Source organism: Aedes aegypti, chromosome 1 (assembly GCF_002204515.2).
Source record: "Aedes aegypti strain LVP_AGWG chromosome 1, AaegL5.0 Primary Assembly, whole genome shotgun sequence".
In the NCBI taxonomy this organism is placed as follows: domain Eukaryota; kingdom Metazoa; phylum Arthropoda; class Insecta; order Diptera; family Culicidae; genus Aedes; species Aedes aegypti.
The window spans coordinates 250,987,244-251,013,591 of NC_035107.1; the positions used below are offsets into that span (position 1 = coordinate 250,987,244).

The 26,348-nt window shown below is 37.6% G+C and overlaps 1 protein-coding gene across 3 annotated transcripts in view; it reads left to right on the plus strand.

The window, feature by feature from the left end:
- LOC5563715 (peripheral plasma membrane protein CASK) overlaps positions 1 to 26,348 on the plus strand; it is a 706,277-nt gene that overhangs the window by 351,664 nt on the left and 328,265 nt on the right. For all 3 annotated transcript variants that reach the window (XM_021837537.1, XM_021837535.1, XM_021837536.1), the window contains exons 4-5: positions 8,478 to 8,555; positions 21,785 to 21,966. In XM_021837537.1, the coding sequence (XP_021693229.1) occupies positions 8,478 to 8,555; positions 21,785 to 21,966 (260 nt within the window). The remainder of the gene's footprint in view (positions 1 to 8,477; positions 8,556 to 21,784; positions 21,967 to 26,348) is intronic.

Here is a 26,348-nt window from a genome sequence, read left to right on the forward strand (position 1 = left end):
GCACATCGTCATCAGCACCGAAAATCTCACCGGGCGAGGAGGATTGCTACCAGTTCGCCGTCAAAATGTGTCCGTGTTACGCAAATTCAACAATTCAATCGGCACTTTTCAGAGCCAATAAATGTGTTTTAAAGAGTTGATTGTGTAATATTCTTTAATTTGTTCGAGATGGCTGAAGAAAATCGACCAAAGCCGCCAAAATGTGTCCGTGTTACGCAAATTCAACAATTCAATCGGCCCTTTCCGGAGCCAACAAATGTGTTTTAAAGAGTTAATTGTGTAATATTCCCTAATGTGTTTACCACATACTTGCTATAATTTCTTAATTCATCTCATAGCAGCATACAATAATTGATTTATTACGAATAATTGACAATACGGCAATTTGAGGATGTTTCCGAGGACGCTGCTGCTGTGCCGTTGGGATGCAATATATTTTCTATTGTTAAGGAATGATTCAAATATTACGTAACGCAAAATTTTATTTTAAACATATATATTTTCTAAATTCACAAACCATTACATTCTGGATTATAACTAAAGAAAGGTTGCAATTATGACATTTAACTATAATACAAATGCAGCAAATTAAATGGCGTAGTTAACGTCATGCGGTCGTGTCTTGTACACAACCCCCACTGATTTTTATCCTCATATTCTCATATAACAAAATATGATACAGAATAAATTAATGAAAAAATTATATAAACTTGATGCAGATAACAAGATATGTTTTCGATTTGCTTTCTTTTTGATGTTGGACTTTGCTCGGTTCACTGCGCAACATTTGGAACGACAACCAGCCCCTCTATTTTTTTTGGAACCCTACAAAAGCAAATTGATATTTTCTCTGGCGTGGTTTGTGTAGAAGATGTGATTCTGGTTTTGATTTCAGAATCGATGTTGTGGGCGGAAGGGTATGCTGCGTTGTATCTGCGGATTTGTTAAAAAGCGTTAACTTTGCTGCCATAGTACATTTTTCAAAAAACTTATTATCTCACCCTACAAGCCATTAGTAGCGGAGCAAGTATCTCGTTGTGTTTTAGCAAAACATTGGACCAAGATAAATATTATCACCATTGGGAGATAGACGGATTCCCCATGGATAGAGGATTCCACATAGTTCTCCAGAAGGAATCTTCAGTGATTTGCTGTAATCCGGGGTAACATTGATCGGAATGACCCTCTTTGTTTGAATCTACATTTTTGCGTGAATTTTGAACTTTTTGAAACTGTGAATTATATGATTATGGATGACACTATCGAAGATTCATGTCTCACATGAGTTCTGCAAACGATATGATCGAAAAAAAAATGCTTTTGGTACTAAATTTGGCATCGCCAAAAACGATTCCATAGTCAAAACTTTCATAACTATGTTCAATTAAGCTAAATTTGCTAATTATTTTAAATACCGTAAAACGGGGTAACTTTGATAGTTTTTTCGAAGAAAACTTGAATATTTATGCATGCTGTTTCAAAGAATTTTAATTCATATTTTTAAAACAAGTACTGGTATCCTAATTATCGATTCCAGTTGATAGATTTCCAAAAGATTTATTCATAATGGATATATAATTTTTCATATAATCGAAAGTCGGTTTTCTGTTTTGGGGTAACATTGATAATGGAGCATCACTCGAAACAAAATTGAATGAATTACAGAACATTTGTAAGGCGTTGCATATCTTTAGGCGTTTAACGCTATATGGAAATTTCTGACTTAGATTACAAAAATGGTCGCAGTTTGTAAAAATAGTATTCGCTAAGAGTTTTGAGACCGAATTCGAGTTCTACTATAACTAGGCTATCAAGTATAAGTGACGAACTCATTATGACTTCATCAAATAGTGATCGTAGAACAGATTGTTTGAGAGCATTTCAAAATTGCTAAAATCTTATAAATTTTCCATATTTGCATATACATCCTCAAATGTTCTTGATTCCAACGGAAATAGCTTTAACATGAAGTGTCATACTAATACTCTTAACTTTTTCATTCGTTTTGCTTAACAGATTAATAGGAACTTTGTTATTTCGTTTAGTATGTTGAGAGTCTCGCATTATCAAAGTTACCCGCATTATCAAAGTTACCCCGTTTTACGGTAATGCAAAACTTCCTTAGGAAATTGCATACATTTAGGCGTATTCCGCGGTTCGAGTTTTTTTTATATATTTTTGGTAAAATTAATAGTTAAATCCTTATGTGAAAGAATCCTAGAGTGATTTACTCGAAGAATACTTTATGGGATTCCTAGAGAATTCTCTGGCAGTTTACCCGAAAGAATTTTTGAATGAATTATTGACGTAATTTCTTAAGGGATACTGGCGGAATTTTCGCCAAAATTCCTAGAGAAAATTCTGGCTTAACTCCTGAAGAGATTTTTACTGTCAGAAATAATGGAGGTATTGCTTGTAGAATTTCTGAAAGATCCCCAAGTGTAATTTCTGGAGGTACATATGTTGCTGAGAAAATTTCTGTTGTGTTCCTGAGGATATTAGGGAATTTACCGAAGATGGTAAGAAGGAAAAAGATAACCGACTAACATCTTTTTTAGGCGACATGAATAGTGCCGCCCTGGTGAGTCAAAAGCCAACTAATATGCAACGTTCTCCTAGTGACCACCAGATGTTGAAGTGTTCGTTTATGATATTCACGCTTGAAAAAAGGTACACAACTCAAACGAGGATGTCCGATATTGCCAATCATCTCTAAATGGCAGAAAATGTGGGAAAAGAAGAAAAAACGGCAAATGAACGTTTTTTAGTACCTATGTATAAAATTTACTCAAATTTTGTGTTGGTTCAGAAGAGCCTGATGTTACGTGAGTCGTACTCACTTCTTTGTAACATTTTCCAAGCGTGTTTGTTTTGATTTCTTCCACTTTTCGTTTTTTGATTGCACGATGATTTAAATTTAGCTGAAAATAATGTTTACGCGCTTTTGACTCAACAGATGGCAGTAGTGTTACTTGAATAGCGTGTCGTCGGCAAAATGTATGGCAAAATAAAGAGTCGATCATCTTTTTCCTTTTCACCATCTTTGAAATTTTCTGAAATTATCACTGATGGGTATGGTAAAAGACCATGGTGCATACACATTTCAGTAGTATTCTATGACGAGATTTAAGTGGAATTCCGAAGACATTATCTGGTAAAATCCTTGGAGAAATTTTTGAAGGAAGCCTTAGAAGAATTCCTGACAAAATCCATTGAAAAACTCTGAGGAAGACCGTTCTCTGGAGGAATCATTGAAGGAATTTTCTGGAGAAATTGCGGAGTGAAATTACAGGTGAAACTTTGAGAGGAATCCCAGAGATAATTTTCGGAGAAGTCTCCGAAGGTATTCCTGGAGGAATTTCTGAAAATTATCTGAAATTCTTTTTTGGTGAAATCATTGAAGAAATTCTTTAAGGAAATACTGGAATTCATGGAGAAGTCTCGCAAATATCTCTTATTCCCTGTCGAAACAATCTTGGCAAAAAATCCATGAGAAATACATTAAGTAGCTTATGGTCCTGAAGAAAACCTTAGAAAAATTCCAAAGAATTCTCGGCGGAACTTCTGGAGGAATCCTTGAAGAAATACATGGAAAATGTCAAGGTGAAATCTACAGATGAATTACTGAAATCTCTGCAGGATCTCCTGCAGAAAAAAAGAACTCCTAATTATTGAGCAGCGAAATTTTCCAAATGCAATTTCTTGAAAACTTCCTGAAGAAGTCAAAGGAATTATGTAGAGGAATCCCAGAAAAAGTACTGGAATCCTAGGGAACCCTTCTTGGAAGATTCCCTGGAAAACTCTCAGGTGTATCCTTTTGGAAAATATCTTAAATATTTTATTGGGAAATTATTAGGTAAATCCCTAAAGGATTCAATGCATTAATAGGACGAGTTTTCGAAAATAAAATCATTGAACCATTTCCTGTTTCCATGTTCCTAAATAAATTCGTTGAGAACTCTCTGAAGGAATTTCTGGAGTAATTCTCAAGCAAATCTTAGGACAAATTCCTACAAGAATTACAGGAGGAATCCGTAGAAAAATCGTTCTCTAGAAGTTCTCGAAAATATCTCTTATATCCTGGCAAAATGATCTTAGACAAATTCCTCGAGATATCTTTGAAATGGATTTCGAAGAAATTCCTAATGGAATCACTGGAAATTTTCCAGGATAAATCCCTGGATAAATTGAAAGAGTAAATCTTAGAAGAATCTCTGGAGGAATTTCGGGTGAAATTCTAGAGGAATCCCGAAAAAATCCTTGGAAAAATTTCGGGAAAAAATCTGCATTATTTCGAGAGGAAATCTATAAAAAAAATCTTAATTATAAAGCGGTGCAATTTTCCTAGATCTATTCCTTCAAAAATCGCTGAAGGAGTTTCTAGACGAATCCCTGAAAGAATCTTGTGGAAAAATCCCTCGAGAAATGGCAGGACTCCTTGATGGAACCCTGGAGGAGTCTCTGAATTCTGTGGCGGCAAAATTCCATAGAGAAATTCCTTGGGAAGTCCCTTAAGGGTTTTCTAGAGCAAATCCTGGAGAAATTGAAGAAGGAATTCCTGAAGCTATCCTTGGTAGAACCCTGGAGGAATCCTCGGAAGAAATCCTGGTTGAATCCGTGTAGAATATTATGGAGAAGTCTCTGCATGTACCCTTGGAGGAATTTGTGGAAAATATCTGATTTAATTCTTGGCGGAATATTCGAAGAAATCCTTCAAGGAAAAACTGGAGTACCTGTAGAAGTTTTTAAAAAATATCTCTGAATCATTTCCAGGCAATATGTCCCTATAGAAAATCCTTGAAAAATTTCTGAAGAAACTCCTAAAGGAATCGATGGACAAATTCCATTGAGGAATCCCTTGTGGAGTTCTTTGTAGAAGGAGATCCTGGAGGTATCCCTGGTAGAATTCTGGAGAATTTCTAGGTGGAATATTTGCAGAGATCCCTGGAGGATTCCGTAGAGAAATTTCTGGAAAATGTCTAAACTAGATGAAATCTTTTCAGGAACTATTGAAATCCTTGTAAAAGCTTTTGAAAAAAATCTCTGGATTATTTCGTGGTGGAATTATCATGGGCATCAAGAAACACTTGAAGGGGATTTTGGGTAAAATATGGACAACAGCAGGAGGAATCCTTGGGGACATCCTGGAGGAGTCCCTATGAGAATTTTCATAAAAATCTCTCGAGGAATCTGTGGAAGAACTGTTAAAGAAGTCTCTGGAGCTGTCATTGGAACAATTTCTGAAAATATCTGACACATTTCTTGGTGAAATTTTTGAAGGAATTACTGCATTCTCTGAACAAGTTTTCGAAAAAAAAAAATCTGAACTATTGCCTATTGAGAAATTTCTTGACAAAATCTTGGAGAAATGCGTTTTTACTCTGATATGGTTTATATTTACTCTTCCCAGATATTGTTGATATGGTAGATAAACAAAGCATTTGTATCGTCAAATTAATTCTATAATTAATCTAGAATATGCAAGATGTCCATGTTTGGTAGTAGAGATTATGAATGCACATCAGAATACAAAAAAAAAAACGCGTCGCTTCCGAAGTTGGATACATCGTAGACTTCGAGAAAATATATTCTTGGTTGATAATGAGCAGTAATCGCCGTATTCACTATCACAGATCGCCGCAAACATATTTTTGATTTGCTTCACCATCAGGCAGGAGAGCTGATGTTGAATTGAGGACAAATTTATTTGAAACTGGCTTTACATCAAACTGCGGTGGGAGCGGGTGAAATTTGATCTATTTTTTGTGGTCTATTTTTTTAGAACTGTTATACAATTGGACCAAAAAAATAGAGCACCGGTGAAAACGACCTAATATACTCAAAAATAGCAGTTTTTCGCAAAACTAAGTGGAAATGTAAAATTTTGGTGACAGTTTTCACACGATCAGACAAATTTAACTAAATTTGAAGATAATATGTGGATTTTAGGCAATTTGCAAATTTTTCCGTTATTTTATACATGGGTCGAACTTTTGCCCCGCTGGTTCGAGCTTTTGCCCCACTATGGGCCAAAAATTGTTTTCAAGCATTATGCAAAATCTAATACACTTCAAAGCAACATTATGATAGGCCTAGAAACGCCCTTACATAACATATTGAAAAAGATTTTATCTTCAATTGGTTCCATGCAACGAAAATTTGACCAAAAATTACAATATTCACGTCGAAAAACAACAAATAGCCATAACTTTTCCAAATCTCAATCGATTTCTATGATATTTGGAGTAAAAGTCTTTTACTTGAATAGCATTCGAACCATAATGACATTTATAAGATGTGTTTTGAATTGAGCTAGAAATCTTAAAAAGAAACTCTTACCCCACTCGAACTTTTGCCCCACTTTACTCTGTACAGTAATGACCCGATTTTGTCAGCCCCCGATTTTGTCTACCCCCGATTTTATCTACCCCCGATTTTAGCACCCTTTTTGACCCGATTTTGTCTACCCCCGATTTTAGCAGCCTAAAATTTATATAATTTTCAATTAGACTAAACACGTCTATACTGGCAATATTGGGTGCATAAAGTCAATAATGACCTTGGCCACGTCTATACAATCATCTAAAAATCAAATTTTTGAAATTTGAAATTAGTAATAATTTTCCAAGAAACTTATCAATGTTACCTTGGATTACGGTACATAGAAAATGGAAGTAAAAAAATAATGTTTGTATTATCAAAATCATAAAACTAAGCCCTTAAGTTAAAATAAAACTTGAAACCAGTCGAAAAATTTTATCCCGATTTTACCTCTTTCCTGATTTTGTCAATCCTAAATGCAGCATGGGGCTGACAAAATCGGAACATTACTGTATTTCTAACGGGACCAATAAGTAGGGAACCTAATGCTAATTTTCGACCCATCTTTAAAATTACGGCCTATTTGGTATGGAAATCCGAAAATTGACACAGAATTCTTGTTGGCCGAAAATTAGTACTTTCCCTTAGATGCCAGAAATCTAAGTTTGAACCCTTTTGGATCGATGAGTAGAAGGTGAAAGTCTATGTCTGACGTCATTTTGGAACCAAAATGGCGAGTTTCGAGAATGTTGGCATTTGCACTCAATGTTAGTTGAGAAGTTTCATGTAATTTTTCCGTCAATGCAAAGGCCAAAATTTTCAAGAGAGTTTGATACGGAACAGCTTCTTATTTAATGAAATGGGAAAATGCGTTTTTTTTCATTTTCCAGGTAGTAGGTAAGACTTTAATGACAATTCCGACAGGAATGGAACGCAAAATGATTCACGTCGAGACGTTACGGAATGGACTGTGGTCGTCATTCGTCATCGTTATGGGTCGGTGCTTGGCGCTAATGCGATTTCCGGTGACGCCGTTTCGTGCGTCGGTAAATCATTTTAATGCATGGCTTTTCAGCGAAGAGCCTCTCCTAGATGATTGAAAGCAATTTCGGTGGTCTCTTGGTGGGAATTGTTGTGCTACGCACTATGGACTATTTACAACCAGGTTGTGGCCAAAAATGTTTTTGCTGTCTTATGTTTTATGTATTCGAGTTTTGTAACAAAAATTTGTTGTTCTGTTTTCTTACAACATATGTTCGTGACATCAAATATATTTCTTCCAGTGTAGTCCTCACTTCTGTCCGCCAGGGATGCCAAGTCGTTATTAACCCTGGATGATTTTGAAAATTTTGCTTGGAGTAAGTCTTATATGTCTTATATTGAGAATCTTACAAATTCGTTTTAAATTTGTATCGTGATCCAGATTTTTTAAAATGGACCTTCAAGAATCTGGAATATTCCAGACAAAACTGCAAAAATGGCAATGCTTTCTGTCTTAAAGTTTGATTTTCATAATATTTTCTAAGATAGCATTGCAGGAAAACTTTTGAACAGTATTAAAAGGTCTATTTAAAATATTACACTAACGTTTTAAATTCCATTTATCAACTACCTTGTTTTCGGATTGTATTATTTTTTCTTGGCAACTCTAACTTTGACTTACTGCCTCAACAACACCACAACATATGTTGCGCTTATATTCCAGAAATATTTCAATAGATGTATTAACTATTGGATGATAAACAATAAAAACAAATCAGCACAAGTAATTTTATTACGATTTTTGGCCACCTGAATGCACATTGAAGAAAAATACTGAAAATTTTCCGATAGTTATTTAGGCTTTAAAAAACATCTTAAAATCAACTCTACACTTTTAGAAGTTCCTGTTTTACTAATGACTTGTATCAAACATTCGAAAATATGATAAAATCTAATCAAAGATAATTTGTTAGTTCCACCATATTATATCAAGGTTATTTAGTTCACTTTAATCAACGAAAATGGACCAAGTCACTTTCGCAAACACGCTTCAGCATCATCACGCCATCGATTGGTTGTCTCCGCAGCATATTGTGCTAATTTGTTCTCCATTCAATTCTTCTTATCGTAATGCTTTTTCTTTTTCTTCCCTCTCTTTTCATATCCACAACCAGCATGGAAGGATCGGATATCTGCTTTGAAGTGGTCAGACGTGCCGTGGCCGGATTCGTGTACAGCGAAGCAGTAGCATGGTAAGTGTGGATGGATATGACATATGCTTTCTCGCCTCTCATGGACACCGATATAAGGAGAAGATGATTCGAAATGCCATCTTAAGCTCAATCGTATTTAATAGAGATATAACCTAGTTTCACAAGAAACTTGTAACGTATCACAGTATATTATCTCTTGCTTTGGGGGGAGGGGGCATTGAAAAATCCCGCAAATTGTCTTACGTAATTAATGGACAGCCCCTAAGTGGAAGAGAAGAAGTCTATAGTTCTAGGAAATGGAGTAATTTTCAACATAGTAAGTACAGTAAAATGAAAATTAGGGCATTTTACTCCACGAGTGCATTTCGAAACACTTTGCCCTTCTTGTGGATGTTCGATTCCGTAACCAACCAATCGACTATCTAGGTTAGGAACGTTCGATTCCCAGTCAGCAAAATCGATGCCATCCACCGCAACGGTGAGTGCCGGGATGAGCCCGTTAAAGAGAATATAAATGACAGTCATTCGAAATAATGTCAGCGTTGAGATAGCCGGAGGCTGAAAAAATGGCGCCCCCAACGAGAAAGCACCAGTTTACAACAAATGAAAAGCACGGTACGACTTATCGATTGCCGTTAGCTGGTAAGCCATATATCTGATTGGGTGAAATGCGATACAGCTGGTAGTCCTTTGGTTTGGCAGTAGCTAATTAGATGATGGGCAAACAAAAAAGAGGAGCACTACTGGGCTGATTTTGGCTAGGAATACGCCCTCACAAGCAAATGAATTGGTGAAACCGGTAAGGAATGCCTTCGTTCGTGATTCTTTGATTACAAAAAGGGCAAGAAGGTTTCGATTGCGCGATCGAATCAACGGCACTAGAGAGGAGGAAGTTTTGCGAGGAAGAGTGTATACATTACATTAGGGTAATTGATTTAGTCAATAATGGAGCAATCGAATGAAGCTTTTCGTGCCGGGTAGTTTTTAGTTAACCCCTCTACCGGCACCATATAAAATATTCAAAGAACGATAGCTCTTTTGCTCTTCGATATTTTGCACCTTTTTTTCACAAGCCCTCTAAAAACTCTTCTATCTTAAGAACCTTTGTCGATATTGATCATTGGATCATCTGGATAAGGAGATATTCCAAAATTTTCTTGTGGGTTTTGCCATAACCCAGGCTACGGATTTTTTCTCATATTCGATCATTCGCTTGTCGTAACAATACTTCAATGAGAGTCTGTTGTAAAAAATGAAGCAAATGGGTGCAACCGTTTTGGAGAAATGAACATTTATGTTTCCGGTACCAATCTGGCTGTATGAAGATCTCGAAAACTGTGAATTCTCACATATTTTTTTTAATATTGTAATTTGCTAATTCAGGCATTATTGAAGGAATTTCTCTAGAAATCTTCCAAAATCTTCACGAATTTCTCAAAAGATTTCACCAATAATTTCTCAAGGATTCATTTAGAAATATCTCATGAGATTCTTCCATGGATTCCTCTAGGAATTCTTATATGGATTTCTTCGAGAATTTCTCCTGAAATCCCTCAAGAAGTTCATCCTGAAATACATCCAGGAATTTCTCCATGGATTTCTGCAAGAGTTTTTCCAGAATTTCCTCCAGCGATTTCTATAGAAATTCCTCCAGTGGATGTTCCAGAGCTTTTTCTATGCATTCCTCGATATATTCCTCCAGGGATTCTTCAAGGGGTGCCTCCAAAAAATCTCAATAGATTTCGCCAGGAGTTCCCTTATGTATTTCTACAGAAATTTTTCAAGGCATAGAAGAGATTCCAAAGATTCTTCAAAGAATTCCACCAGGAGTTCTTCGAAGGATTTTTTCCTTGTACTCTTTGAGGAATCTCTTATGAATTCCCTCAAGAAGTTCTTCATTTTTTCGCTTTCTATACGAAGTGCTTGAGGAATTCCTGCAAAGATATTTCACGAAATTTCTCTCTATTCATGATATATAATCACATTTCCCAGGCTGTGATAGCCTTTTTAAAAAAGGTTTTCTAACACTATTACACCTTGCACTTTATTCATTAATCAATCTAACTGAATCTAACTAGTTTTACACTGTTCAAGAGTTACTGGTAAAAGAGAGCGAGCTCGACAGCGACTACCTGTATTTAAAAGAAAAAATTGATTAGTCTGCTATTTGTCACCTCGCGCGTGGAATCAGGGCGGCGTCGTTCGATGCGTCCAAAGTCTAAGGAATCTGCTGACCAGGCTGTTGGCTATTCGCGTGCTGTTGGCCGTTGGTGTTGACTCGGCGGAATGGGAGGCAGGTCGTCTCGTAACTCCTCCGGGGGGTGAAAAAGCGTGGCCTCACGCGTTTCTGTTCTGGGTTGATGCGTCTCCGTTATCCTTTGTGAATTTGGTAATGATGTAACGAACAGTCTTTCTATAATAAATGAGAGTGAAAATGGCTAATGATATAATGAGGGTCGTTGAAAAAGACAATCCTCCTAGTAAGCTCCAGTTCCAAAATTGGTGTGCGTATTGATTCAAGTACACATGGTCGATCAATTTCCTGTTGGCTATCGTTTGATTATTGATGTAAGACATACTATCTTCCTCCAGTCTATGATGGGTAAGGGCGCCATGCATTGCTCCTTGAAGAATCGGTAGATGAATAGTTTCGTCTGCTGATATGAATTGTATATCTCCAATAGTTATGTTACAGTCCGAAAAGGATATGAGAAAATTTCCTTTCAGTAGTCGATCGTCTGGACCACAATTAGATTGTAGTTTGAGCAATCTTGCATTGTTAACTATTATGAGATTATCTGTTATTAGGCGGGTTTCTGTTTTGTTTTCTCTTCTTGTAACGCAGAAACTTTGCTTGCCTAATATAAATTTGGAAATACATTCATCTGAGTACTTACTTATGTAATTGTTGCGTTGTACGTACTCTTCAGGTTTGATGGTAGTGAATAATTCATTTCCTCTCCTGATAAGGTGCGGTGGGGAATCTTGTATCACGGAATCGTTGTTGATTAGTGGGTGTAGTTCTAGTATGTTTGCTTCCTCCTTGTCTAGTTGTGGGATGCGTAGGATGTATAATAAGGTATCCTTATTAACTGCTACCTTTGGTTTTACTAGACTCAGTGCTTCATCCGGTAGTTCGACTTGTAAGCCTTGATCATACATGAGATTTGTTATTGTGTTCATTTCCTGGGCTGAAAGGAACTTGTTATTTGCGACTGAAACTTTAGTCCATAGTATAGCGTCGTGGATATTTTCTAGGATTTTGTCGATCAGATCGATGTTCATTATTGTAGTTATTGTTTCAACCTCGTTTAACAAAATTTGGTTTCCATTTTTCCTCTCAATTATCTTGTTGACTGCATTCGTTAAGAGTTGTAGTCGGTTTCCAAGCTGCTCGTTGATTTTGTATTGTTGGTTATTGCTTTCTACCAGGTCAGCCAAGGTCGAGTTGATAATTTGAAGATCATCCGCATCCGGGCTTCCACTGATCCATTTCCAACCTGTCCCTATAGCATTTAAGCTCCTTACTGTGCGAAAATGTTTTTGAGGTCTAAGCTGAGCAAGATTTGTGTACATCTTCTTAATTTTGAATTTAACTAGCTCTAAAAGATGGTTGTCAATTTTGCTATACGCTAAATTTGTCAGTGAATCAACGGTTATTTGTAGATCGGTAATGTTAATTGGGTGAATTAAATTAATGGTCCCTGTCTGTATCCTACATGTTCCGTATTTTAAAATCAGCAGAGAGTCTTCATGCATATTCGTTATTGATAGATCTTGAGAAATTATTCTAATAAATTTAAAAACAATAAGTATCATCAAAATATGTAACTTCATTGTCGCTATCGAGCAATTCCTAGTCTAACTGAGTTCGAGTGTTTATTTCGGGATATGTAATTTATTATTTATTCGTTTTGACCGTTGGATTTGGTTTCCTGTAATGAGAATTTACTTGTATAAGTTTTGGAATGATAATAATAGTTTAATAGTTGTATGAGTTTCGGATGGCAAATTTCCATAAAGCTTCCCCCTAATGTTCCTAAATGGATCTGAAACGAAAAAAATAGATACATTAGTTCTGCTTCCTTAAACGCTTGAGTTTATTTTTATTTCTTTTGACATTCCTTTTTATGCGAATACTTCGAATATTATTCTGCAAACATTTTGTTTCCGAAAAACGGTTATCTAATTTTTTTCTGGTGTCTTTCTTTACGTAGACGTCTGAATTGACTGGAAACTCAGGTGGGTCTTCTTTAGAGGAATTGTATTTTTTCATTTTCTGAGTTGCTTTATTAAGAAAATTTGATACCTTTTTAAAAATGTCAGTTGCTTCTTCGGCGATCTGTTGGGGATTGACGTTATTTCTTTGATTGAATACAATCTCATTGGGTGTGAATGAGGTTGCGGAGTGGACTGTATTGTTATACAGTGCGGTAACTATTGCAATTATTTCGGATGATTGCATTTCAGGAAATTTGTGCTTATTTGTATTAAACAATTCGATAATGGTGCTGTGGGTTTTCTCAATCTGACCATTAGATTCTGAGGAAGAGGCAAATTCTATTTCAGTTCCCAAATTAGCCAAGAATGTTTTTAACTGTAAGCTTGTAAAAGCTGCTTCGTGGTCGCATATTATTCTGTTGGGTGCACCAAATGTTCGAATGTATTGAGCCAAGGCATTTTGAATATCTGTGAGGTTTCTGGATGCGATTTCCATTATTTGTAGATGTTTAGAGAATGCACAAATTAATGTTAAGTAATTATTTTTATCTATGCCGAATATGTCGATATGGACTCTGTCAAATGGTTTGGTTTCTATTGGTCTAGGTGATATATTTATATTGTAAGGTCTTCGTTCGTATTTATGTTTTGCACATATTGTGCAAGTATTGATAATTTGCCTGATACATTTAATCATTTTTGGAAAAAATATGATCTCTTCAACTTTTTTTCAACTTCAGATATTCCACGGTGAGCTCTTTCGTGTTCGGTCTGGACCAGTAATTCCTGTCTTTCAACAGTAGTTACGTCTTCCACCATATTTTGCGTTAACACAAAATGTGTGTTGATAATAGAGAAGTGTTCTCTGTGTACCTCTTGTATTAATTGGAGTAAACTTTCCGGTGCCAGAATTGCAGTTTGTGAATCAGAAGCATACTCTTTCAACCATTCAGCTAAATTGTTTTTATTGTAAGTAGTTGAGCATATGACAACTCGTCTAAACCGAGGAAAAGGGTTTTCAGTTATGATACTATTAAATGTTGCATTTCTGAATACAATTTGGTTTTTGTAGCTATTGATAGGTTTCTCGGTGAAGTGTATGAAAAAATCGTCTGATGTATCTGCGGAGTGATTTGTATCGGTTGATTCTTCGTCTACCTCATTGGCATTGGCGTCAATTTTACGGCTTAGCGCATCCGCGACGACGTTTGTTTTCCCTGATTTATAGATCACATCGTAATCATAATTTTCCAGTTCAAGGCTCCAGTTAATTAGTTTAAGATTCTTTTTTGAATTTTTAATGTATGTTAGTGGTTTATGGTCCGTAATGAGGGTAAACTTATTTCCACAAAGGTATGGCTTGAATTTGTTGATTGCCCATATTATGGCTAAAGCCTCTTTTTCAGTAGTGCAGTAGTTACATTCTGTATTATTTAGTGTTCTGCTGGCGAAAGCTATTGGTCTTTCTAGACCATCTTGTTTTTGTGAAAGTACGGCGCCGAGAGCGTAATTGCTCGCGTCGGTCGTTAGAATAAATGGTAGTTCGAAATTAGGATAGGCGAGAACTTGATCTGAAGAGATAATTGTTTTTAATTTTGAAAAGGATTCAACATAATCTTTGTCATTGATATTGATTTCCATTTCTTTTTTCAAATATTTTGTTAGGGGTTTAGTAATTTTAGAATAATCTTTGATAAATCGTCTGTAATACCCGGTAAGACCTAAAAATTGTTTTATTTGCTTTGGTGTTGTGGGCAATTTCCATTCTAAAATTTGTTGTATTTTGTCTGGGTTTGGTTTGATGCCGCTAGGGGTAATAACATGACCCAAAAATTCTGTCTCGGTTTTAAGGAACTCACATTTGTCCAACTGAATTTTAAGGTTAAAATCCGCTAGACGTTTTAATATTTTCGAAACGTTTTCAAGGTGATTTTGTAGATTGTATCCGATAATAATAATATCGTCTAGATAAACGAAGCATATAATTCCAATGTAGTCGGCTAATATGCTGTTCATCGCTCGCTGAAAAGTAGCGGGCGCATTTTTCAGGCCGAAGGGCATTCGTGTGAACTCGAAATGTCCTTGTCCTGTTGAAAATGCTGTTTTTTCGATATCTTTACTATTCATCTCGATCTGGTGGAAGCCTGATTTTAAGTCAAGTGTAGTAAAATAAGCAGACTTTCCCAGATTATCGAGGATTTCCTCGTCTACCGTTTTCTCGTTGAGTTTACGGTAGTCAATAACAACTCTAACCTTCTTTTTTCCCGAGGCGTCCGTTTTCTTCGGGACTACCCACACGGGAGATGAATATGGACTCAAGGAGTGTCTGATAATTCCACATTCCAACATTTCACTGATTTGTTCGTCCACGTCCTTTTTATAGTGGTGCGGGTATCTGTAAGACCTTGTATAGATAGGTTGGTCGTCTTTCGTGATTATGTTATGCTTGACTGCAGTGGTTGCGGTTAATTTTTCGCCTGTTTTCAGTAGTGTCTCTTGGTGTTTAAGTATGACATCGATAAGCATTGATTTTTCGTAAGCCGATAAATGATCAGTACGAATTAATTTCTCTATGTCATTTTTGTCAAGAGCTTCGTTATTGACATTTGGAATTGGCGATATGACTTCAAAATTATTTACGGTAACGGCGATTTCTGGAATGTATTTTGGTGTTTTTTTGTTGTGGCTTTGAATCATCACTGCTGATTTCTGATCCTTAGAGGTGTAAAGACCCGGTGCTAATGTTAACCCATCTATGAGTTCAGTAAATTTTGGCACGAACCATTCCCCATCGTTTATGGTTTGAATAGTCACGATGTGGTTGTAAACCTTTTCTTTTTTCAAATGATACTTCTTAAACGGGAAAATTATTTTATTGATTCTTATTTCCTCTTTCTTGTAATTTATTGTTGCATTTGTTTTCGCTAAAAATTCGGAACCAATGAGGCCATCAAAAAATGTGTGAAAATTCATTTCGTAAAATGTTTGATCTGGTACGTTTGGTCCTAATAAATTGAGTTTTCCTTTACGTGATACGTTATGCTTGCCGTTTATATTTTTGATGGTTGTGGAGTTTATTTGTTTCGCATTTTGCAGAATTCCAGGTCGAATAAGGTTTTTATTTGCCCCCGTGTCTATTAGAAGCTTAAGTTGGTTTGTTTGTAGGTATGGTAAAAAATTTAATTTGGATTTTTGTTTTGTTGTGTCACACAAAAATTTACTTCCGGCGACTCATCTTCATCTTCTTCGTCCGAATCCGAGCTGTTTTCCGGATCCTGGGAAGTTTCATTATTGTGGACCACTTTTTTGAAGCTCAATCTGCTTCTTAAAGAAGGATCAATTTCCATTGGTTCGGGAGTTTCTGTTTCCTTCTTAAATATTGAATCAGGCTTAAATTTTGATTTTTGATCGTTATTTTGAGTATTTTTGAATGGTTTCTGGTTTCGAAAGGATTTGTTCTGGTTCCCTCTATTTGAACTTTCTCCCATGTTGCTTGCCGTGATTTCTTGTGATTTGAATTTGCACAAAAACGCATATGCGTCTTCGATATCTTTGGGTCGCGCGGCTTGAGCATGTCCGAAATAATTACCGCGGAGTCCCGATATGAAGGCGGCTAGAGCGTCTTCATCTATAAAGTTATTTATCGCGTCCCAATGATTTTGATACTTGGGATTTTGTTTCGCTATTGTCTTAATGTTTTGCACGATCTCCTTGGTTTTGTTATAATATTTATGAATGCTCATGTGTTCTTGCATTCTGTTTTGCCACAATTGGCACTTATAAGTTGAAAGCTCTTGGCGGTCTCCAAGGGCGGCCGATAAAATTTCTTTTATTTCGTCAAAATTTTGTGGGTTTCCGGCGAGACACAAAATGTCTTTCGCCTTACCCGTTATTTTATTAGTGACGGCTGTCACATACATCTCAAAAATTTGGTCACTTACTAAAGGTTTAAAGCGGTTGAGTGTACTCTCCGCCGTCGTAAGCCATGATTGCAATTGTTTACGATTACCCTCGTAACTAGGGATAGATTTTATCGGATCTGGGATTTTAAATAAGTCTCCCATTGTTCCGATATTAGATGCGTTATGTGCTCCTAGTGCACCTGGAGCGTGGGTTTCCATCTGTTCTTGCTTCTGCTGAAGCATGGCGATGGCAGCCATCATCTCAGACATTTTGTCGACGATTTCTTGCATCTCGTCTGTATCAGTGTCTGATTCTGATTCGGAAATGTGGGTATCAGCTGTTTTATTTGCTTTTGCCCTACGAAAGAATTTGATACGGTCTACCTTAGGCATTCGCCTCAAGCTAGGTTTATGCAACAGTCCGCTTGTGCGATTCTGTGCTTATTTGAGATTCACGGTGGTAGCGGCCTTCCGCGACTGAAATAAAATTTCAATCAGCGCACTGCACTTGTGAACAAGAGAATAAAGGAATTGAACACACGTTCTCTAAGTACTCGTATGTCCGATGAAATAACGTTCTCTCAGAACTCGTTAATTTCAATTACTGATGCACTATTCCACTTGTGGAGGGTGTAACAGACGTGGGTAACACTTTTTATCACTTAGAAAAAAAAAATGTACTCACGGTTTTGTCGTGTGGAGGCTCGGCGAAGAACGTTGACGGTGCTCCGTGTGCTGCAGAAGCGGGGGGTCCTCGAATCAATCCAGCAGCTTATGCTTTCAGCTGGCGACGTTTTTCAACGGGTACCACTTTAGAACTGTTTTATTAGGACAGTCTTTTCCACTGTTTGTCTTCTGAAATCACTTCTTCACTGGCCTATCCGGCTGCGCCAATCACATTTCCCAGGCTGTGATAGCCTTTTTAAAAAAGGTTTTCTAACACTATTACACCTTGCACTTTATTCATTAATCAATCTAACTGAATCTAACTAGTTTTACACTGTTCAAGAGTTACTGGTAAAAGAGAGCGAGCTCGACAGCGACTACCTGTATTTAAAAGAAAAAATTGATTAGTCTGCTATTTGTCACCTCGCGCGTGGAATCAGGGCGGCGTCGTTCGATGCGTCCAAAGTCTAAGGAATCTGCTGACCAGGCTGTTGGCTATTCGCGTGCTGTTGGCCGTTGGTGTTGACTCGGCGGAATGGGAGGCAGGTCGTCTCGTAACTATATCTCTAGTAGCAATTCCTCCAGGGTCTTTTCCAGGGATTTCTTATGTATCCCTTAATGGACTTCTCAAGGAGTTCCTTATGGGATGCCTATACAAAATTTTGAACAGATTTTCCAAGAAGTTCCTTCTTGTATTTATACAGTAATTCTCCATGAGATTCCTTCAGGGACTCCATTTTGTCAGAGATCCATCTTGGAATTCCTATACGAATATCTCCAGGGATATCTCTAGAACTTTTTCCAGTTTTCCAGGAATTCGTCAAGGAATTCCTCCAAGAGTTTTTTAAAGGATTCCTGCAGGAATTTTCCCATGGACGTCCTCAGGAATCTTTTCTGAAGTCCACCAAAGAATTCCACATTCTCTCACTTATTTCTACAGGAAGTGCTCCAGGAATTCCTCCAGAGATATCTCCAGATATACCTCAAGTTATTCTTCCACGGTTTTTTCTATGAATTTCTCAATCTGCTGAATCCGAATCAATTGTGTCCGGTTCGCGTTGTGCGAGAGAAAAAAAGAAACGAAAATTCGACAGTAGTGTTTGATCCATTGAATCTGTTACATGCTCCTTTGTGGGCGAGCGGCGGAATCCGGATCGTATCTTGTTCACTTAGCAACCGCATTATCGGTATTACTCGTCCGTGTGTATGCTCATTGCTCACGAATTCATTTCAAATTACCGTTTTGATTCATATTACGGACAGCTTCAAATTCCGGACACTCTCGTTTGTATGGGAAACATTTCACACGAAATGTTTCAATTTTCGCCGTCCAAAAGTTCTCATTTTCAAGGCTCGTTTTGTTAGGTTTTTTCCATAAATATCATTGCAAATTTATAATGCCCAACTACCTTAGACGTCTCTTAAGTGGTTGAACGATTTCAATTGATGATTTGACTGTTCCATTAATGATTATCATGAGCTGTCCGTAATTCGAATCAAAGCGTCCGGAATATGAGGCAAAAGTGAGGGAGCGTCCGGAATAAGAATCATGAAAAGGCCACACGTTTTGTTTTATTTAAAATTATTCAAGTTGCGGACGCATATTCTTTACCCACCATCCGAAAATTAAGGGCTTCCGACGCTCGATAACGGTAAAAAATCATACAGAATGATTTATTTTGTATGGTCCAAGCTGGGTTATACTTCACTGAGGCCTTAAGTGTCCGTAATATGAATCAAAACGGTACATATGTTTCGTTTACCAAAACGAATCCTTTCCCGTATCCAAACTCCCAGTGTTTTCTTGTGGAAGTGCAGAGGACTCCTCGGCTTCCATAAAGCAAGTAACACGTAAACATTTCCCTCCCATCCTTAAATTAACCTGCTTTCGGACGCAGCCGGTGCCGGTATTGTTTGTTATAATAATGAGCGCACCAGTACTTACACATTGAGGATGCTACTGATCCCGAGTAGTGTCTGTTGGTTCCCTGTGTAAGTACAGATGTTCTTGCAATAACGGAGTAGCATCTGCGGGCGGTCAATCAAGCTCATGCTTATGCTTATGAAGTACTCCAGGAATTCCTCTGAATATATCTCTAGCAATTCCTCTTCATGAATTCTTCAATAGACTCCATTTCATCAGAGATCCATCCTGGAATTCCTATACGAATTTCTCCAGGGATTTCTCTAGAATTTTGTCCATGGTTTCTTCGAGGGACTCCTCCAAGAATTCGTCAAGTAGTTATAAGAGTTCTTCAAATGATTTCTCCAGGATTCTCTCAAGAGATTCCTCCAGGAATTTTCCTATTGACTTTTTCAGGAATCCTTTCTGAAGTCCCTCAAAGAATTCCTCATTCAATCACTTATTTCCATAAGAAGTGCTTCAAGAATATTTCCAAATATATCTCCAGAAACTCTTCCAGGAATTTGTTCAAGCATTTTAAAAGCGATTACTCCAGGATTTTTTCAAATGTTTTCCACTAAAATTCGTGAAGAGATTTCTCTAGGAATTCCTTCCATCTAGAAACTTTTCAAGAGATTTCTCCAAGGATTCCACAATCCAGCAATGCTTTCATGGATTTCTCACTAGGATCCCTCTTTGAATTCTTCCAGGTTTTTTTCGGGAATCAATCTAGTAGGTCCTTCATGAATTTCTACAGGAATTTCTCCAGAACTTTCTCCAAAGATGTGTTAAGGAAATGAATTTTTGCGTACTGTACGTAATTTTAGTAATGTACTGTACTGGACAGAATAAAGTACACATTGGCCGTTTTTCCATACAAAATGGTCAAGTTTGGAGATCTGAATCTCAGCTTTTAGTGGTCCGAAATTTTCACCACAACCTAGATATAACATAGATTTTACTCAATTAAAATATCACTGCATTTGAAACACAATCTTTTAAATTATTAAAAATCTCTCAATTTGCCAAAAATTGCAAAATTTAATTTTGAAAATATTTTGAAAACAATCAGTTTTACCGAAAAATGATGTTCTGCAAACTTGTGTGTCTTATCAAATTGTACATTTTTGCGGAAGGACATATTGCTCTAAATAGTTTCATTTAAAAATTATTTTTACTTTAAAATTTTGTCATTATTCTCGAAATTTGAGATTTGCGATAACTTAAAAGTTCGTTTATGAAAAACTGTGAATTTCTAGCCTAGCAGATTTGAGGTTACTTTCAAGCTGCGGTGAAAATTTCTGGTTAATCGGACAATTAGAAACCGAGATATAAGACTCCAAACTTGAACATTTTGTATGGAAAAACGGCCAATGCGTACTTTATTCTGTCCGGTACTGTACGTAATTTTTTTTGGGTTATAAATCAAGATAGAGAAGCTATACGCACCACAACGTCGATCAAATTAATTAGCACCTACACTTAGAGACTACCCCATTCAAATCATCTCTAAGCGGTGTGCCTTTGATTCATGGAGTGCGAATATGAATAGTTTAGCTTCCAATTTATATTCAAACCGCTATTTCTAATGAGTGTATCAAAACACCTCAAGAAGTTACCAACATATTTGAAACCAAAAAATACTCATATGACGAAAATTTGGTTTTCAAGTAAAAAAATGAGAATAAGTTTATTTGGCAACACTACATTCAATATATAACAATCTTTGTTGATTCCTCATACTAGCGCAACTTTTTTCCGAAGAAACTATGGTTCTATCTCTTATGATTGCAGTGTTATCAGAGATCCAGCATCCACGGGCGGCCAATCAAGCTCAAGCTCAAGATCAAATCAAGGCTAATTCTCGATCACTGTTTCAAATCGACGTATGTAGCTTTCAGATGGTTTTGAGAAAATCAATAAATAAGAAACACAACCTGTCTTCTAAAACTGCTTTAAAATAAATCACCTTTTAAACATTTTTACGCCGTGTACATCGCTTGAATGTTGCATACAATCAGCTCGCATTCAAAAACTAGGTGGTTTCTATTATTTTCCACAAAAAATCGTGGTTAAGTCACTTTGTTCAACGGAGCGGTGAAAGTAGTGGCTAGGTTGTGAAAGTTGAAAATCTTACTTACGCCGTTCTGTTAGTCTTGAAATAAATGTTCTAAAGTGAAAAATCGAGTTGGCTTAGAGCGGAACGTGTAAAATTTCGTCTGCAAAACACGTAGGATCGATAAAGTAAGTTTTTTCTTACTTTTTTTTTTGACTTGAGGCTGTTTGAATATGTTTTTGAGAATTGTGTATTTTATTTCAAACATATGAATCAGTTTAGATATGAAATCCATTGGGCCTTTGGCAATACAAGGCAGCACTGCATCATCACGCTAAAGTGCGTCTCCAATTTACTTACAGTTCGTTCATTGCATTGGAATGCTTTCCGATCCTAATACTGTAATATGGATTATCATCGACCGTAAACTTGGCGGGGATCAAACTTTCAACCATTTTCACTAAACTGACATTGAATATGCGCTAACCAAGTCCCCCTCTTCTCTTCCTTCCCCTCACAGCCACTACATGCGACAGATTCTGGAAGCGCTGCGCTACTGCCACGAGAACGACATCATCCATCGTGATGTGCGGCCAGCGTGTGCCCTGCTGGCGACCGCCGATAATTCCGCACCGGTGAAGCTGGGTGGCTTCGGATCTGCCGTTCAACTGCCCAACGGACGCGACTCGGTGGAGACGCACGGTAAGTGGTTCCGATTATGTGTACTTAACATACATATTATGTTTGCGCCCGCCCTTCATACAATCATCCCTTCATCTTTCTCTCTCTTGCTCTCTCTGACTGAACCGACACGTAATTTGATTTTGCCATTAAGCTGCGTTTGGTCGAATTACTTCGAGAGTTAAAGGCTTCTGTCCAGATCATCAAGCGTGAACAGGGGTGCCCGCGCCACGTATGGTTCCGATAATTAATTAACTTTTCCCATATCGCCCATGTTGACCGCAGTGCGAAGCAAATGTTCGTTGAGAGCTGCTATGACAAATAACCGAAAGACGTTTACCCGAAAACCGTTCACCCGAAAATCGTTCACCCGAAAGCAATGTTTACTTGAATGGTGCATACTCCCATTTAGAAAATTTGGGTTCATGCCCAAAAAACATTTGACCCGTTCGGATGCCATTTCGTGACATACAAACACCATTCATTTTTTGTTTATATTTGTAGAAGATAGATTTATAAGACGGGGTTGGTGGTCTGATGGCTACCGCTTCTGCTTCATATGCAGAAGGTCATGGGTTCAATCCCAGGCCCGTCCCTTTCCTCGTACTTTGTAGTTGTATATCTCTCACTTGCTTCTATCTTCCATTCTAAACATATCACACTCAAACTATTCGTTCATAGCAAACGCTAGAACCAGAGACGGACAAGAAACCGTTTCCCTAACGCTTCCTACTTCCACGCGCACGCCTCTCTTACGCCTGATACATAGGCAGTCTGATTAACCACAAAAGCAAACCTCTCTGCCATGCCTTTTCCCCAATCCATACACTCCCGCATGAACTGGCGTGGATGCAGTGGAATATACGGTCTACGTGGTAGTCAGTTCAATGCATCATCAATTCCTCCCCCTTCCCCTCATTGGTCTGCATTCTGACGTGGCAGGTGCCATTGTTGCCTAAAAATAGAAGATCACCAGCACTTATCCTCAGTGTATAAGTATGCCTGTTAGTCCCAAGCAGTCATTCGGTTGGTTCCTTGTGTAAGTGCAGCTGATCTGGTGGCGATACTGGAGTGCATCCACGGGCGGCCAATCAAGCTCAAGCTCAAGCTCAAGCTCAATATTTGTAGAAGATAGATTTATATGAATTTTGTATTGTATTTTGCTATCATGTTTTTTCTGAATTTATTGGCCTTAGCTAATTTGATGACACATAATTTGAAGAAGTTTTATTTAAGTACAATTTGGGTCAAGTGTCATTCATAACAACATAATAAATAAGATATAAGACTGGCCCAGCTCAGTATGGGAGAAAAATAAAGTCGTATGATTCCACGGGGCACCCCCCAGGATTATTTCTTGGGGTTAGAGGAAGCCTTTCTGAAAAATTCAGCTCATTTGGTCGTTCCATGAGCTGGCGCATTTTAATTGAAGTTAATATGGGATTTTCAGCTCAAACATATGAGCAACAGCACATCATCTACTATTTGGTTCAGGAAAATTGATGATCGCGTTCAATTAGACCCAGAATGTCAAAAACACTACTTGATATAATAACGAAGAATATTGTAGAAGTTGGTGTTTTAACCATCTGAAGTATATCATGCAATACTGCTTGTATTTCTTCAACATAGCTTGGAGGTAACCACTAAGCGCATCATAGCCACCTATGACGCTGGGCGAGCTGAGGCACATGTCGCATGCATATAAGTGACTGTACGGGAGTGCTGATCTAAGCCTAACTTTCAACAACTGAAAAAGTAATGAAAATGAGATTAAATCCAGATACAACCTTCTGCAATTATGTTCATTAGGGTATCAACTAGTGTATTTGTCATTCTGGGCTTATTTGAACGCGAACAATTAGTATACGGAACGAAACAGTGACACAGGGTCAATTTTCAATATATTTGAGACGAATATCCCATACAAACTTCATAACGATTGCGCCAGCTGGTGGAGCAACCAATTGAGTTGAAATTTTGAGAGAGCGTTTTTCTTACCCTAAGGCTCATATCTAGGGGGTGCCCCGTTAAGTTTTACAACTTTTTGTTTAAGGGCCAGTCTAATAAGATATATTTAAAAATATTAGGTAGTCTTGCCCTCCTCTTCGTGTGAAGCGCGACCATTGTGCACTTGAAACCTTGTTTCACCAATTCAGGTTAATGTTGCATTTGGATATGTGTTACATTTTGTGTAAATGTCGCATTCGAGTAAATGTCCTTCGGGTAATCAGTTTCTGGATATTTGTTATAGAATCGCGCTCCGGTCCTTTGAAATGGGTGACCTTTTTTGGAGAGCTGTTTGCCGTTCAGCCTCCCACGCGAGGCAGAACCATATGCTGCTGTTTTGCGCGAATTGGAAATGGCGAAATTCTGGTGTCATCGTTCGAAAAAGCGGGTCCTAGGTGGTGCGGTTGTGTGCACAAGTAGTTCTATTCAAGGACTGTGGTGGTTGTGGTGGTCGTGTGACCACTTCTTGTGCGAAACTTTTACGTTCACGGGTTCATGTGCGAAGCGAACCACTTTCGGATGTTGGATTCGAGTGGTTTCAGCTGGAGGATGTGGTGCTTCGCCAATGTTGGAGTTTCAAAAGTGTTGGCCACCACGGAAAATGCAGTTTGATATGACGATGGAGTATTTGGAACACGTATTCGGAGGAGCAAATGCTTCTACCCATTTCTTTTTTTTATGCATACAGATGTTTTGTTTACGTCACGATAGAACAGTTTTTGATCTATTTGAAAGTTCATTTAAAAACCAAAATGGTTGAGAAGGTGAACCATTCATGTACAAGATAGTATTAAAAAAATAACGACTGAGCTCATTATCAATATGAACAGTAGAATAAAGTTACAATGCTATTTTTCTGTATAGCATAGCATTTTCTTTTACAAAAATACATATAACTTATCGTGGAAGTGTTTTTGGAATTCTTCTAATAATGTATGTGGGAAAATATATTTTTCATTTTACAATCAAACCTTCATGCCAAACACCCTTGAAAGCTTTTTTATGCGTAGAATCTTATCTTCCCTTCTGTCCAAATGAAAAGTATATATTCATTTGGATTCTTCATAGCTCTGAAGTTCCCAAACCGTATCTATCGCCTCATCCAATTAGTGCCAAAGCATCGCTTTGAAACCACGTAGCCAACAACCTGGATGAGATATTCCAACCTTGTTGTATTCAGTTCACCCTTGCACTCGGTTTTCGGACCAAACATCATTGTCCTCCGCATCACGTAATCACATAATCACTGTTCTTCGTAATCAGATTAGATGGACTTGCAGCAGACGCCCTGCCGGTGTAAGAATAAGCGGCGTGGCGGAAACGTTATAGAATCTTTTCTTCCACTTTCAGACACGTTTAAAAAAAGTTACACTCACACACGCTCTTCTAGACAAATGACAAATTTGTGTAAGTTTAACACGTCGTTTTAAATCGCACCTGCTTCTGCTTCTTACATTTTATGGCATAAAGAGATAATTGGCAATATCAAGCTACCCTGTTAGTCAAAAACTTAAGAAAAAGTAGAATAATTCAGCAAAAGTGCGATTTTAAAGGACACAAATATTGTATCTCTCCAGAAGAGCCCGAATTTGTGTGAGTCGTACTCAATTATGTGTAACTTTTTTAAGCGTGTACTGACTGAGGAGATTCACAAAAGACCGAGAGAAGAAGACGTCTTGGCGAAGGCAGAAAAAGAAACTTGACCGGAAAAATGTTTCCCACTTTATGATGCACAAAGGGCAGCTCCAGAATGACTTGCAAATTGGGGAGGATTAAGTATTTCCTGGCTGCAGGCTCAGGTGTTGGAGTCCGTCCAAAGTTTCGGTTTATCTTCATTCTTTCAGCCCTGAGAGGAGCTTGCGTGGGATTCATAACAATTGCTTTGTCATAAGAAAGAATTCAGACGGTCAGTTTGTATACAGGATGTTTCAACGTACACAAGGGAATTGAAGTAGATGTACATTTGGTCGAAAACATTGAGTCACCTCCCTAAAACATAAGGTACCCCGGAGACTTAAAAAAAACAATAGTTCCAACAAATTGTTCAATATAATTTTCAAATGTATTGACATTTTGCAAATCCAACAACACGGTCTCCTTCTGGCAAATATTTGCCAGTGTGTGCATAATTTGATCGAATAATTTCTGTCCATACTCGCATAACAGTTCCATTTTCTGTGGGGTTTCGTATACACATATAAATACAGTCCCGGCGAGCATGGGCAGATTTCAAAATTGTGAAAATCTTAGAAGAAAGCTTTAAAATGAGCCATAAGACGCAGTTACCTCACTAAACGAGGCTAGTGGGCCCATCCAGTTTCATGCGTCAATTAACATCAGTAAGTCAACCATTGAAATAATAGGATTGATAAATAGTAGATTTCTCATTTTGG